This window comes from Pundamilia nyererei, unplaced genomic scaffold (genome assembly GCF_000239375.1).
Source record: "Pundamilia nyererei isolate P.nyererei 1_Seehausen unplaced genomic scaffold, PunNye1.0 scaffold00022, whole genome shotgun sequence".
Taxonomy (NCBI): Eukaryota; Metazoa; Chordata; class Actinopteri; order Cichliformes; family Cichlidae; genus Pundamilia; species Pundamilia nyererei.
The window spans coordinates 3801470-3818122 of record NW_005187423.1 but is presented as its reverse complement, the minus strand read 5'-3'; the positions used below and the strand labels follow the sequence as shown (position 1 = coordinate 3818122).

Here is a 16653-nt window from a genome sequence, read left to right as displayed (position 1 = left end):
AGGAAATCATATTCATTTAGCATAAATAATCCTTCTGTGTTTGTTTTTCTTTTTTTCAGAACTACTGACCCAGCTTTTAGTGAGTAAACAAAATGAATGAATAAAGAAGCTAATGGAAATAAATGGACACAAAAAAAACTGAAAGATGTTCACCAAAAGAAAGTACGCTTCGCACAGAAGACTGACCCAAACGGGAAGAAAACCACATCAAAGTGCTACTCTATGTACAGACGAAGGGCAAATGAGAAAGGGAACTTTTACTTTGTACGGATGCCTAATGGTTCACTTTTACATAAATCAACCAAAATAACACGTACTTGAGAATACTTTTAAGACAAAAACTAGTAAATGTAACGTTCCTCACTTGCCCTTTTGCTGAATCTCAGCAGCAGAACAGACGAGGCGTAGCATCGTGTTAGTACATACCATTGCCTTGGAGCTAAATCAGAGGGACGAAAAGCAGGAAGGTGGCGGGGGAGGTGGGGAAGAAGCAAAAAAGGGACAGAGACTAGTCTTACTCACAGCTTCACAAAGAAAAGTCAACACAACAAGCATGACAGCCGGTGGACAGTTGTTCCAGCTCAGTGCTGCTGCGCCGTTTCAAGTCAAACTACTCCCAATCAAAAGGCTCCTTCAGAGGACTGACGTGGAACAAACTGTGAAACCTTCTGTAAAAGGGTTAGTGTCAGCGAGTGCTGCATAACAATCAGAGGACTGAGTGGATTAAATGTGGATTTAGTTTTAAAAGAAAAGCCTGTAATCACTCCAGATTTTTTTAAAATTATTATCACTGTTGTTTAAGGTCTGTTGGTGGGTGAGAGATCACCGACTCCCATACCTCACATACCTCAGAGTGAAATGTGGAAGTTAAAGAACTGAGCACAGTTTTCTGAGCAGGAAGTTATAATAGATAAATTGTGACAGAAGAGTTAATAAATGATGATTATTAAATAGCTTGATTTTTAGTGAATAATCTGGACAAACAAGTGAAACTGTACAAAATAGAAAACTAAATCCTTTGGAGAAAATAAACGGTCAATTGTTTGGCTAAAGGCATTGCTGGAAGTTAAGTGTTCGGATTAATAAAAACACTATTAGGCAGTTTAATAAGAGTACATACAGAGACTGTATATAAACGATGGATATAGTTTGCAGGTGAGTTTTGTTATTGTTTGTTTTTTAATGGCGGATACGGTGGATTGTTTCAAAAAGACATCTGCTTGCATAAAACGCCCGTTCACATACAACGTGACGACGGCTCCACGCCGCTCTACAACTTTGGCTTAGTGTTGAACTTTGACCGTGGCGTGCTGTGACGTACGTTCCAGATCAAACTAGGAAAAAGACTTGCAGGGAACAGCGCATATTGTATGACCCCAATTCCCCAAAAGTTGGGTTGGTATGTAAAACATAAATTATAATGTAATCCTACAAATCTCATAAGAGAACACAAAAATGTTTAAACTGAGACACTTTGCTCGTTCCGTGAATTTTATTCCAGCAACGTGTCTGAAAACAGTTGAGATTGTAGTAACAAAATCCTGTAGAAGCAAGTACTACTAAACAGAAACAGCTAGAGGAGCCTTTTAGAACTAACTAGGTTCATTTGCATGAGGTCAGTAATGTGACTGGGACCAGATGATTATGATATACACAACTGTATAACTAATGATGACTTATTCAAGTGGGCCAAACGTATTCTACACTTGTGTTATTCTAAACATGGATGCTATAATTAGTTACCATGCTATAGCAAAATGTTAATATTCCCTTTTTCTTTTAAACAAATGCATCATTGTCCCTCTCTGCGGCAGCTTTGCTAAAAGAAGTGCTCGTCCATTTAATAAGACATCACTGGGTGTTTTTAAAAAGTTGGATTTGTAGACAACAAAGACATCACAGAACAATCTGGCCCTATTTCTTTAAAATGCGCAAATGGAGTCTTACATCCAAGCCATAAAGACACTTTGAATCCTTCTCTGCAACTACGACTTTGTGCTTCCAAAGCTTTTCCTCAAGGTGGCGCCAGACTATCAAAAATGGGAATGACTGCTAAGCAGCCAATCATTGATTTATTAGATCAGCAGTTACAGAAAGTTGACTTTAAGACAAATGTGATGACTGACATAATAAATACAGAGAAGGAGGCAAACTGCATTGCGCTAGCAGTGTAAACATGCTTTTAAAACCTCAGTGACAGTATGATCCAACACCCCCCCCGTCCAAAAAAAACCCAAGACAAACCAACATTTTCTTTTTAATCATATTATATAAACGTTGTGACCAGCACAAAAGGAGCTGAATGTGAATAAAAGGAGCAGAATGACACATGTGCAGAGAGTCAGGGGGTTAAATCCAGGACACAGTGCTAGTGAGTGCAGTCACTGCAGCTGGCAGCCCAAGAAGTGGAACAGGGGGTCGGAGAATGAAGCAGGAAGGAAGGGAAAGGGAGGGTGAGACGGGAGGGTGAGGAGGGAGACTGGGGGGTGGGGATGGGAGTTGTTGTAGATGGAGGAAGAGTGCGAGCGGAAGGGTGATAGCTGGAGAGGATGACGGGAGTTAAGAGGGGCGGTGGTAAGAAGTGTGTACCCAGCTCTCAGCTCCAGGCGTCCCCTGTGGTCCTGGGTCAGGTGTGAGGGAGGGGTGAGGATGAGGGTGGAGGAAGAGCTTGGAGAGGAGGAGGAAGAGGAGGAGCCGAGGCCAGGGCCCGCAATTACACCTCAAACTGTCAAATGAGATTTACAACAGAATGAGGCTTGGGGTGCCAAATCAAATTTCTAATCAAAGACATCTTCTCCTTCCTCCACCCCCACCATCCTGCTTTCACTTTAGACAGACTGAAGAGACTGTGCTCAGCTCATGGGTGGTGTGACCTGATGAGGAGAGGAAGTCAAACTGTACAACAGGAAGTGATGTAAATGAGGCTTGAAAGAGACAAGATGAAGAGCTGCCCATACTACGGGAATAAATTGTGTATTTCTGTCTCTGAAGTCTTAAGACTTATGGTGGCTTCATCCGCGTCTTCCTGGATGAACACGAGATCAGAAATTCTTGGCCCAGTGGTCAACTAAACCTTTGTTTGGTTAGGAGCGCAATCTTGTGTATTTGGGTCAAACATTCACAATCACGCAGTAAATGCTTGGAAAAGGGCCTGACATGTTCATCCCACTGCAGGCTCCGGGTCACTTACAACTAAACCCACACCAAGACATCAGTATTGCTGATTTAGATTTAGGAGATCGTTGAAAGGTAATCTCATTACAGTTACAGGATTGAAAAAAAAAACCCTCCAGAAATATGTAACAAATCATGTCTCGTTCCAGGTGCTTACCATGATGACTGACACCCCGGCTGTGGTGGTGCTGTGCTTTGGCGCGGTGTTGAAGTGCGTCTTCAGTTTACCTGTCACCTCCATCTTCATGTTATTCTCCATGATTGCATCATCCTTGGCACACACAAACACGCAATATTGAAATCCACACAGAAACAAATAACCACAGTCTCGGGCTGTGTTAATACAGATAGTGTTAGAGTACCGTGACCCATGGATGTGAGAGAACATCTTGTGCTGTGTATCGAGCCTCAGCGTTGACCTGCAGCATCTTTCCAATCAGCTCCTGCAACATTTCACAACACTAGATTAGTTCAGCTTTAAAGATAAATTTCCTTTAGACTTAAAGTCTTTTTGGGGGGTTTTTGGCCACCAGGCGGCGGTGTAACAAGAAATAAGTGCCAAATTGATATGTGACCGATGAAGATGTTCTAGCAAACCCGTGGGCAGTGTTGCCAACTTAGCGACTTTATCGCTATGTTTAGCGAGTTTTCAGACCCCCTTAGCGTCTTTTTTTCTAAAAAGCGACTAGCAAATGAATCGCGCATGACTGTAACGCAGTCAGTTCTTCTTTTACTGTTATGTTGTTTTGGGGATCACAAGGTTTAAAACTACTTATAAACACACACATACGCAAAGCAACTCCCCCAGAGTGCCTATTTCGGGTCACTTTTGCCAGTCCAAGCCCGGATAGAGGAGCAGGGTTGGAATTGTGACATTAAAAAAACAATAATTGCTAAAATAAATTTAATTTGTAGTTCTAAATAAACTCTAAATGCATTTAGGACGTTTTTTACTCACTTTATGTCTCTTCCACAATGTTATTTTTCTCGCCTACAACATAGGTTACAATTACATTAGCATGACCAATTATGCAAATTAGGCGATGGCGTCATGTAGCGACTTTTAGGACAACCAATAGCGATTTTCCTTACTGAGGAGTTGGCAACACTGACTACCTGCAGGCCAAAATCATCCATGTATAGTCGCATTTCAGTCCATCTGATAAATACCAATGCACAGAATCAGGTGGGTGTATGCTTGAACTAATCAAGTGGATTTTGAGTTAAATTGAAAATTAAAGTGTGGAACAAGTATAAACTACAGCTCCTTGATGCTAGCTCAAAAAGTGAACCGATCTCCATAAACTCCTATGTCAAAATATGCAACTTTACAGCAAACAGAAACATGATCTACAGCATGTTGCAAAGAGCAGTTTTGGTCACTCTAGTTATTTTACCCCTTCATAGTAACTGTGCTTTATATTACTCACACTTTAAACACTTTTAAATCTTAAAATTAAGTGTTAGTAAGGGTTGGCAGCTGACCCTAGATGACTGCTAGTTAGCTTCTTGCTAGTAGCCTTTTGAGTATTTTTGTCATTATTTGACAACTAATATTGCTTAGAGTGCTGATAATTGTACTAAAATACTGTGCAAGAAGTAAATTACAGGATTTTATGTACTATTAGCATATATTTGTATCGGTCTCATGCATTTATACAATTTATGGATACACCATGCTAACCAAGCATGGTGATAACTGACAGCTTTATGCTATTTGTTTCTGGAGCAGTTTATCTGTTTTAACTGCTTTATTGGGAGGGGAACAAAAACTATTATCTCAACAAAAAAACTGGAAATGTATATTCCTGGCAAAGCTGGTTTCTGCATTGCAATAAATTCTAAACATGTTCCTAAAAGAACCACTTTTTAAAATATAAATTATGACCATTTGTGCACATGTGCACTCAGGAAGTCACGTATGCATATATTGTTTCCAGAGAAATCGTGCTCTCTTAGATCTACAGCTTCATTACGCCACGCTGCCTCATGGTGTGGCATCAATAACTGTGCTCATGTCTACAGCACAAAGCCACTGTAACACAAGTGTGTTTAATTAGCAGTTAGGTCTTGCACGCTGAGTGCCGGCTGCCACCTTAATACTTGACATTAACTTAGAGAATTGAGGGGGTTTCTGCGTCCTTCAGCAGAAAGCAGCTATTACAGGAGTCTCTACTCTTGTATACTTGAACTAAAAAAGCTGGAGGCTTGTTTCAGGCTTTTTGCAGCCAATGCAGAGAGAAGGGTAAGGATTAAACAACAGAGTGGGTAGCGTAACCCTCCAGAGTAATGTCATCTAATGAATATATATGAATTTTGTAAATCAGTGGTCCTGACCTTAGCTGAGTCAGTGATGTTGTCCCAGTAAGGACTGGGAAAGTCCAGTCGCCCTCGAAGGATTTGGTCAAATAAGTCCTCTTGCTGGTTATTCTCACTATATTGAAGGAGAAACGCACACTCAGAAAAACAACTCAGAATTTATAATGCATTACTCAGCAAACGTGACATACATGTAAACTGTGAAAAAACTGAACCATCTGTATTATACTTTGCATAATAAAATCCTTTCATTTTGAATTTCAATTTGTGGCTACTGCCATAAACATGAAGTGCTAGAGATGACATATGGGTCACATTAACGTAAATCAAATTACACAATCCTTAGCTCAGTGACTAATATCAGCGACAGCGTACAGATGTAGCAAACTGACAGTGATGAAAGTCAAACTGACAACGTGGCTGAATTTCTGCTGACAATTTAGAAAAGATTGAATTTTTTGCTCAAAGTCATAGACTGTATATTAATGACTGGCATAGCCTTCAGGACTGCAAAGTTAAGCTGCACTCGTTTTAATGGCCAGCAGGGGGTGGCTCCTGTGGGTGGAAAAATAAGAAGATAGAAAAATCTGACTTCTGGCCTGGTTATGACCTATTTAATTTATAGACTCAATCTATATCTCCACTTTCTAGTTTAATACTGCACTATCTCAGTTTAATAAGCTGGGGTGTTATATAAAAAGTAAATACAAAGTAAAGCATATTTTAGGGCATGGCTAGCTTGTCATTGATATATTGGCACCAAATGAACTTGAACAGCATCCTCGCTCATTAAATCTAGGCAAAAAAGTATGGTAGCAATATATGGCATCACCTGTTATCCACCTGTGATATAGTATCTACCTTTAAAACTGAAAACCTTGTCCCTTTGCATGTTTGTTTACTGAACTATGTGAACCGAGTACCTTCTAAAAGGAGGGAATCCACACAGGAGGATGTAGGTGATGACACCTGCGGCCCAGATATCCACCTTCAGGCCATAACTGTGAAATGAGGGTAAGAACAGAGCCAGAAAAAGACTAAATCGTTTAAAGCAAACTCTTTCTGGACATAAAAATACAGAAAAAACATTTTGACATTTGACAAATGAAAGTTTCTAATCTGCTGTAACGGTACAACAGTACATATTACCACATAAACGTGCCTGCTGCCACATACTGTATGCGTAGTTTGTCATGCTGTATTGTACACTGGTATAAAATACCGTTTTCTTTTTAATCTTCAGTCAGCTGATTACAACAGCACAATACTAAAGCATATTGCGTCAAAGCGTCCAGCTTACCCTGACTCAGCGATGATTTCTGGAGCCACATATGTAGGAGTGCCACATACAGTATACAAGGGGCCCTCGACTACAGTAGCTAGGCCAAAGTCTCCAAGTTTCAGTGATTTGGTGCCATCTGGGTACTCAAAAACCTAGAATGAAATACTCATTTAAAGCCCACAGAGGATCTGGATTTGTTGTAAGACCCACCCCAAAACACAGTATGTTTGTAAATGCATACCAGTAGATTCTCTGGTTTAATGTCTCTGTGGACGATGTTCAAGCTGTGTAGGTACTTCAGCGCTCTGGCGAGGTTGTACACCATGATACTGGCGTCTCTCTCTGTGTATTTGGCCGAGGAGGTGATGGCGTCAAATAAATCGCCTCCCTGCGAAAATATGACAACTGTGTTTTACACAGCAAAACGAGAAATGACCCCTCTCCCCTCAGCCACCCACTCCCCCCTCAGCCTCTACTGCACCTTCACCAGCTCCATAACCAGGTATAGTTCAGAGGGAGTGTCCACCTCCTCGATCAACATGATGATGTTGGGATGTTTCACCTTCCGGAGCACAGCGACTTCATTTTCTATGAGGTGCTCCTAGGAAACACACACACACACTCACTCAGAGTTGGCTAGCGCCCCGGTGTCTACGCTCAGTTGTTGCGCTAATAATAAAAGATCTGAGTTGTGCGTTAAACGTGAGCGAATCCTGGTGTGTCATTGTGCAAGTGTGTGAAAGTATGAGGGTAATGCGAACAAGGGTGTGAATAAACAATATCACTTAATCGAGCTTTGAGCATCAGAGGCACACAGGTGTGACCCTGCTGTGCACCAACATATGTTGCCTGCTTACGTCTGACTGAAAGTGACACATGCAAAGGGAGGAATAAAAGGAGGAGGCAGAGAGGAACAGAAGTGAAACCTTTCCGCTGCACTTTGTCTTGTCGATAATCTTCAGGGCAAACTCTTTCCCCGTGGACCTGAACAGAAACAGTGCAATTAGGGGATAACACTGAACGCAGCAGTGAAGCTACAGCAGTGTCTGTAATTTAAATGAAGTGCTCGCCGGAGACGCTCGGTTATGGTTTTGCAGGAGCGCTGCGTCACATCGTTACAGGGGAGGAATTCTAGATGTAGCAAATAAACTTTGTTATGCAGAGTGTGAGCTGTGAAACCGTGCAGGCGCAGGCAAATGTTTATTCAATGACATATACACTGTATTTTGGTAAGAAACTGAGAATCTGACTGGGCAGTGACCATAATGTGACACATACTTCAATAAGCTGCACACGGGGAGGAGGGACACTGCTGTGCGTTCACTGCAGATTTCTGCCAACATTTCCAGTCTGATCGAACGGGTTTCACTTACCTCTCCACACAATCTTTGACCACAGCAAAGTTGCCATCTCCGATGACTTTGCCAATCTTGTATTTTTCACAGATGCTTGAGGCATGCGAGTGCTGGTTCCCATTAACTGCCGAGGAGAGACAAAGGTTATAAACAAGCAAGTCTTAAAGGTACACAAAACTACGCTGAAATCTAGCAGCATAGCCAGGCTTTCTTTGCCTCAGCTGGCTTGAAAAAAAGTCAAATCCAAGTCAAAGGTAACAGGTATCATGCTGCTGGTTATCAGTTTTCTTTATTTAACACAGACTTTCTGTTTAAGGCTTTGTCTACTCACAAAAACAGTTTTGGTGTCATCTAGGAAAATTAAAGGAAGATTGCTTTAGTGTGTTGCCGGGTTAAATTTTAATCATTCTAAATTACAGGCTTCAAATAGTCTATAAGCGTAACTGATTAATTTTCTAATCTAAACTCTAGTAGTTGCAACTCCAGCAGGTGTCACACTGAGTTAAGCAGCAGAGTCTCTGTGTAAAATTACTCTGATCATACCTTCTGGACTCAGCTGATTGGTTTGCTCCTGATGATTGTTCAACGAGCCATTTATATTTGGGGAAGAGTGGTGATGTGACGGAGGGATCTGTGCGACAACAAACAACAACAGAGATAAGAGCTCGGCCTCATCAATACTCAAACTGGCAGCAAAATAACAAACAGTGTCGACAAACATAATGATCGTCGTTAAAACGCTGCTGATGTATTACTGGCTTGTTAGTGACTTTGATTACAATAAAAGGAGACATATTCATTTTCATATTCTTTCAGATGTAGACGATTTCAGATGTCTGAGTTTGACCACTTAAATGAATCATTCATTTGTTAAGAGAGTCATTTCAGCAGCTTATGTCTACATTTCTGAAATGTCAGCAATAAATGCATGCCACCAGCACTAAAGATCAGAAAAAGTTCACTCCCCATCATGCACAGCAGTGCTTACATACCGCACTGAGCCATAATGTGCGTTACCTTACAGTGAGGATCTATTTTTAGGTAGCCCTCTGAAGCAAAATTGAACGTGGGACAGTGTCAAGGTCCCTTTTATAGGTAGATACATAAAAAAGCTTTTTACTTTGATAAATGACTTTATCTGACTTAGTGGTGCCAAACTAATGTGGATGGATAACTCTGGGCTCACAGAGGAACTGCGCAAAGGTGGAGGAGGTTAGCCAGCTGGCTGGATCATTCAGAAATGACAGTCTGGGACTAACACAGATTTACAGGAGAATCCATCAATAAAGCAGATTATTATCTTAAAATCTAGTGAAAACACATCAGGCAGCTACGACATAGCCTGCGAGTCATACAACATGACTGACAGTCAGTGGCTTGATAAATTCATTTGATGCTGATTTATTCTATTTCAGGGTATGTAGGTTGTACATCCTTGCCTTATCCCTAGCTTTGCAATAACGCCACTAGCAGCACTAATTTGGATTTAAAGTCTCAGAGGCAGAGCTACAATGAAATCAGTGTATTCAAGCTAATCCACTGGTTAACGGGTACCAGTGAGCCAGAAAAATGCAGGAAAGACGGCTATATGTTAGCAAATGCAGCTGGAATATAGAGATTTAAAATTTTTTAGGTAAAATGTAAATAAAAGCAGAATGCAATCATTTTAAAATCCCCATAAACTGATATCGTATTCTCAATAGAACGAAGAAAGCGAAAAAACTAAGACTTTTTGCTCTTTCACGAAAAATAGTGACTCATTTTGAAATTGATGGCATAAACATGTCTGGAAAAAAGTTCGATCAGAGGCGACAAAAGGCTGGAAGCAACATTTTGTAACTAATTAGGTTACTGTAAGTCACATGACTGGTAATGAAAAAAGCATCTGAGAAACTGTTCACCGTGCCATCCACAAACACAAGTTAAAGCTCTATCATGCAAAGGAGACACCATATCTGAATATGACTCAGAAACACTGCTGTTTTCTCTGGGCTAAAGTTTATGTAAAATGGACTGGGGCGACCTGGAAAACTGTTCTGGGGTCAGGTGAATCAAAATCTGAAGTTCATTTTGGAAAACATGTAATCCTGTAAGGAAACATTCCTCTCCTAACAGTCCAGCAGCTGGTCTCCTCAGATCACAGATGTTTACGCCTGCTGTTAGAAGAAGAGGGCTTATCCCAACTCTTTTTGAGATTTAAAGTGACCTAATTTTTTATTATTTTAATGGTAATATGGGTTTATGAGGTTTGTGTTTTAGCATTATTTACATTTTACAAGGCATCACCAACATTTTGAGTTAGTGCTGTAAAAATATATAAAATTATATACTGGATGTAAACATTTCTTTACCTTTAAAGCAGTTTTAAATTTGTGCTTATCTGCATCTTATCTAGACAGTTTCACTAAAGGCGCTTGTTTGGTCTCAATTAGGACGAAGTGAAGGAGTCAGTGTCAACACAAATGTGACACACGCCCTGAAATTCTGCAGCATTATGAACTAAACTTTAACAAAGTCTGTTAGTGTTCTTTTGCAGTATTGTGTGTGCCTCGAGTGACTGTCAGTGTGAGCCCATGCATATATTCACAGTACACTGTATAAAGAGAATCGCTGAGACTCTGTGGGTTCTGGTGCAGCAGCAAGCTGTGGGTGTCTTGTTACTGTATAAAATGCATTGGATACACAGTCTTACCTTAAAACTGGGGGTGGTTCGAGGGCTGGTAGGGGATGGAGTAGAGGACTTGGTGGACTTGTGGGTTGAAATACCATTTACTGTGCAGAGAGAAGGAAAAACAGGGCAAGAGTCAGTGGGATTATGAGTTCATCATTCAGAGCGTAGTAGTCTTAGTTTAGGAGTAATGCACAGCTTTGAGGAGAATCCATCAATAAGTCAGGCAGTGACTTAATAAACATGTTTGCAGCAATATATACTTTTGAGATGTTTAAAACTGCCAGTGATACCAGTGCTAAAAGATAACCCGTGGTTATCCAATGCAAACTGTATCACACTAGCATACTATGCACTTGGTAGTAAAGTGAATCGTCAAACAGCCCCCCCTGTGACTCACTCACAAATTCGCAAGTTCTTTTTTAGCAGGTTGCAGATTCTCCTCATGAGGGGGAGGTGTGTGGTCATTTTGAGACTCCTCTACACTTTTAGTACCTACAAAAATAACATTATTCTTTCACTGAAAGCACTCTCACTACAGGTAACGAGGCTGAACGATTGCAGAATTGCAGATTGCAGATTGCAGATTGCAGTCTAGGCTGATGCCCCTATTACTGTTCACTTTGGTTTATGTAGACACAATACATTAAAAAAAATGTATTGATTGATCATAAAAGTGAGTTTTTTGTAAATTTGCCTGAAAATTATCATTAGATTTCACATGTTTGCATATACTTTATCACTCTTTAAAACAAGAGCACACAGCAGGGACAAAATCCTCTATTGTTTGAGTGATTCATTCTCTCAAGAACAGTCTATTTCTGCTTCGCTCTCTATCGGCTGCTGGCACAAATACAGAGCCATAATGCGTCAAACTTTAACTCACAGTCATTCATCTGCATAAACCCAGACGAGCTGAGGAAAATCATTTCACACTGCCTACAGGCTGCATCTTTGCACTCACATTTCAGAGTTTAACTTTTTAATTTAATTATAAACTCAAAGTGTTTCTTCCTAAAGGTACTTCAAAATCAATGCCTCAGAAGGCAGTTTACACAACATGACATTAGCCTGTAGATAACAAGCTATTTTCTCAGCATCTCATCAGCAGCTATTCAGTTAGATTATAATTGAATTATCACAGACGAGAACTGTTTCCTTTCAGAAGCATTCTTCAGTTGTTCATTTCTAGCAGTCAAGAGAGTAGTAGGGTATCTGTGCTAATGTGCTACTCATGTTTAGCTTTCTGTGCAGACACGGTATTATCAGTTCATGGCTCTGCAGCAGCTGGCTCTCTAACAGGTAGTTGGGTAGAGTTCAATGCATCTCATTGGCCTCAGAAGAATGAGGGAGAGAAAGAGGGTCAAAGTACAGAAATGTGTCTTGTTTAAATACACTGATCTGAGATCTGAGGAGCTACAGAGGAAACAGCTAACAGTGCTAAAAATAGAAAGAAACACAAACCAGTGTTCCTATTTTTGGCTCTGATTTTCATTTAACACTAGAGGACCAATTAGTGGAAGACTGAATGTTAAGAAAACTGCTTTATTTCATAGACTTGGTTTTAGCAAGCTAAAGTAGCTAATAGTAGCTAAAACAGTCAAGTCTGTTATGTTTAGAAAATTTTGTGTTTGCTCCCTAGTTCTAATTCTCAGTTTGATTTTTTCCTAACATAACTGCAGTCTTTGTATTTGGTTGTAAATGTGTTGTCATATTGGATTTGGCTCCCCATTCATATGCTATGGTTAAGCTGCTAATGATTAGTTTATCATTAACCATCATTCACAGGTAAAATTAAAACATATATGAATGTCAAGTATGGGGTGATGCTAAGAGTAGACAATTTTAAGAATAGAGTAAAGGTGAAGCTTCAGTAATCAGTAATTATTCAGATTATGTAATTCAGAATTATACAGGGTGCCACGCCTGTCAGCTAAGAACAGGAAAGTGAAGCTACAATTCACTCTGGTTCACCAAAATTGGTCAATAAAAGGTTGGAAAAACGTTGCCCGGTCTGATGAATCTTGATTTCCGCTGTAACATTTGGATGCAGTGATGGATCCTGACCTGTATAAATACATCACGGTTGTGGTGGTGTGTAATAGTGTGGGGGATATTTTCTTGGCACACTGTGGGTCCCTTAGAACCAACTGAGCATTGTTTAAATGCCACAGCATACCTGAGTATTGTTGCTGATCATGTCCACCCCTTTATCAGCACAATGTACTCCTCTTTCAAAGGGTATACTGATTCTAGCAGGATAACACACCATGTCTCAACACTCAAATCATCTTGATCTGTTTTCCTGAGCGCGACAATGAAGTCACTGTAGTCACATGACCTCCGCAGCCTTAATTCAATACAGCATCTTTGGAATGTGGTGGAACGAGAGATTGGCATCATGTAGGTACAGCCAACAAATCTGTAGCAACCATGTGATGCTATCATGTCAATCTGGAGCAAAATCTCTGAGGAATGTTTCCAGCAGCTTATTGGAACTATGCCACAAAGAATTAAGGCAGCTCTGAAGTCAAAAGAGGGTCCAATAGAGTAGTAGCAAAGGGTAACTAATGATGTAACTAACCCCAGAGCTACAGGTCGGCTGAACACAGCTTGTCCACAAAGAAAACAAACCTACCTGAGGTGTCAGTAAAAATCTGCAGATTGTTGTATTTTGGTGTTTTTTTAATCCATTTATTTTTTATGATATGCTTCCTACAGTACCACAGCAGATCTTGGGGTTTATTCACCTGCCAACAAAACACTTGCTAACAGAGTAATAAAACATGAAGCAGTTGTGAGCAACACTCAGGATGATCCTGGATCCTTTATGGGGGAATCAAGCTTAGCTTTTTTCTAATAAATTTCGACTCAACAGGTAGATTCTACATCAGGTGTTTTACTCTTTGACATTTCACTTTTGCGGTAAAAGCTCCAAATGGTTATCAAAATGGTTTAAAAGTTCAATATTATTGTACAAATATGAAGATTACCCCTGAAAACGTTGGGACAGCAGATTTGGAGTCACTGCTAATTATATAAAATGTCAAACTAACAAAAATCATTTTATAACATAGACGTGAGCACAACAGATTTCACAGCACAGCATGTTAAGCCTCACCTGGGGACTTGACTGGGGACTGCGTGGTGGAGAAGTGGGCAGGTCGCCTTGCTACATAACAGAAAAAAATACAATGCAGAGCATTCAGCTTAATGTAACATCTCTCAACACAGCACACAATCTGCTCAGAAACTATGGCCAGTTTACATTTAAGCTGCTAAATAATCATTGCCTAACCTGTTACAGTCTTATGTTGGCTTTAGTCGAATGGGATTTTTTTTTTTTACGTGTGAAATATTTTCATACATACTATATGCTGTAATAATTTGCAAGAACTGACTTTGCCTGGATGGCAGACGTATGAGGTGGGAATCACCACACATTTTTATAGACTATTATTTTTAAAATGATTGTGCAACACGTGCCTCCTACCTGCACCGGGGGACTTGCTGCGCCGTGAAACTCCAGGGCTTTTAGCCGTCCGGTTTGGAGTAGCAGAGCGGCTGTATGACGACTTTAGCACTCTGCATTCTGGGAAAACAACGCAGTTAAAGTCACCACAGCATTCATACCACTAATGATACTCCCTGGAGTCTGTGAAGCAGGACAGAACTTGTTTGTTCATGAAAAACTGCACAGGTTTACAGATTTGTGCATATCAGTACCTGCTATACACCAGCCTTTCATAACTGACTGCAGTAATAGATAATCATTTTGTACACTCTATTTCTATTGCAGTCCAACACATACATTCAAATCATCCAGAGTGCAGTGTGACCCATAATGTATATCAGCAGATGCAGAACCTGGAGGAATAAAGCAGTTCTAGCCATGAAATAAAATATTAAACAAAATCTTTTTCCAGGACCAACAAATATAGTTTCCAAACTGATTTGTGCTTCATGACTTAAAAGCTAACCTGCTTACATCTGATTACCCACTTTCCTCTCCTCAGTCACAGGGTGTGTCCTGGACCTATCTTCTGTACTCTCAGCAGAGTGCAGTGTGCCTTTTTATGTACCTTCAAAGACCTAATTCTTACAAGTGGAGCACTGCAGTCTAAGTGGGACAAAAGCTCTGAACTATAACTGCATACAGGCAAACCACCATCAGTTAACGTGTAGTGTGTCAGGATATGCCTCCCTGTTGTTAAGCCAACCTGACCAAACAACACAAATATCAAACAGGATGTCAGTATTTTGGACTGCAACTAAATTAAACTTCCTCTTCTTCCCATGAGGTTGTTCAGTCTTGGCTGAAGTTATGTGCAGCTATGACAGTGAATGCATGAGCTGATTATACAGGTCATATCCTGTAAGTGTCCTCTAAAGCTTTCTGCATAATAAAATACAGAAGTATGCAAGACGTGCATAATTTATGTACAACACATACAGTACAGAACATTAAAGTGGGATTTTTACAAACACATGGACTTGACATGCCATTCAAAAATTAAAATAAAAAACAAGAATGCAACCTTCTTCCCTTTTTGACAAAAAGGATGTGTGTTTAAAATATGCAACACCATTTTCAATTTATTATATAGCTACAAACCCAGTTTGACAAAAGCTGGGATGCTGTATAACATGTAAATCTAAAAAAAAAAAAAAAAAAACAGAACGTGATGATTTGTAAATCTCTGAACTCCATATTTTACTCACAACAGAACATAGAAAGCATACCAAATATTTAAACTAAGACATTTTACATTTTCCTGAAAAAATGCTCTGGATGCTGGAGAAGTAAAAAGTGAAAGAGCAGCCAAAGCTTATTTAAAATGGACTTGGACAAAGTGGTAAACTTTTCAGCAGTTCAATGAATTGAAATGTGAAATTCTTTTTGAAAACATGGATGTTGCATCCTCTGGCTTAAAGGCGAACGAAATCATCGAGCTTGTTATCAGGACTCCGTTCAAAAACCTGACTGCTGGCCTATGGAATTAGTATCTTGAACATGTTAAAAGTCACATACAGTTTTTAGATGAACAAACACTCCCATCCAGATGATGCCTTTTTCAGGGACCTTGCATATTTAAGCAAGATAATTCTAAAACGAATGCTAATTTATTACAACAGCATAGCTTCATAGTAGAAGAGTCCGGGGTGCTGAATCAGCCTCCTGCAGTCCAGATCTTTCCCCGGTTGAAAACATTTGACATTACATTTCTTAAAATGATACATTTTCTCATTTGATATGTTTTCCATGTTCAAAATTCCAATCAACAAGAAATCACATATGGCATTGCACGGGAAAACACACAGCATATCTTGATGTCAACTTTTCAAAAGGAAGGAGCGTTTCATGCAGCTGCAGGAGAACAAATAATGGGTTAAGAATGTCATGCACACACATGACACACACATATATACAGACATATGTTTGGTTAGTGTTAGTCAGGCCTACCAGTTGTAAAGGCTGTGGAAGCCTTACCACTGTGATCCAGCACAAAGTCATCTTGGGCATAGCGAAACTTCTCTGGTCCGCACGCTATGAAGACATCATCATCTCCGAAGAAGTCCTGCAGGCAAGTAATCTGGAGACAAAACAGTAAATATTATGGAGTGATGAAAAATGCGGATATCACATTTTTCAGATCTAAATCCTCATTGAAGTATTGATTTCCACACCATTTAATCTGCTTTAGCCTGCGCCACTGCAAACCACTATGCAACCCACATTTTCACACTATGCCTGAGTATTAAATACCTTTTCTGTTCTGTATGGATCTTGCTGCCACTTTCCAGATATACACAACTACAGGCCAATTATAAATAGCAGATGGAAATAACTGCGC

The 16653-nt window shown here is 40.0% G+C and overlaps 1 protein-coding gene across 5 annotated transcripts in view; it reads right to left on the bottom strand.

Annotated features, from left to right (window-relative positions):
* The window catches only part of dclk2a (doublecortin-like kinase 2a), a 42173-nt gene that overhangs the window by 2611 nt on the left and 22909 nt on the right, over positions 1-16653 (bottom strand). Inside the window, exons 3-17 of one of the 5 annotated variants that reach the window (XR_311563.1) lie at positions 16263-16392; positions 14292-14390; positions 13920-13970; positions 10823-10902; positions 8674-8761; positions 8149-8254; positions 7702-7759; positions 7257-7376; positions 7017-7163; positions 6794-6927; positions 6417-6494; positions 5512-5608; positions 3537-3617; positions 3332-3445; positions 2590-2725 (exon numbers count right to left, since the gene is read on the bottom strand). Coding sequence is in view for 4 of the 5 variants with exons in the window: in XM_005726964.1 (XP_005727021.1) it covers positions 2853-2873; positions 3332-3445; positions 3537-3617; positions 5512-5608; positions 6417-6494; positions 6794-6927; positions 7017-7163; positions 7257-7376; positions 7702-7759; positions 8149-8254; positions 8674-8761; positions 10823-10902; positions 13920-13970; positions 14292-14390; positions 16263-16392 (1404 nt within the window). In the remaining variant the exon portion in view is untranslated. The other 4 variants (XM_005726963.1, XM_005726964.1, XM_005726961.1 and 1 more) reach the window with 4 other exon arrangements.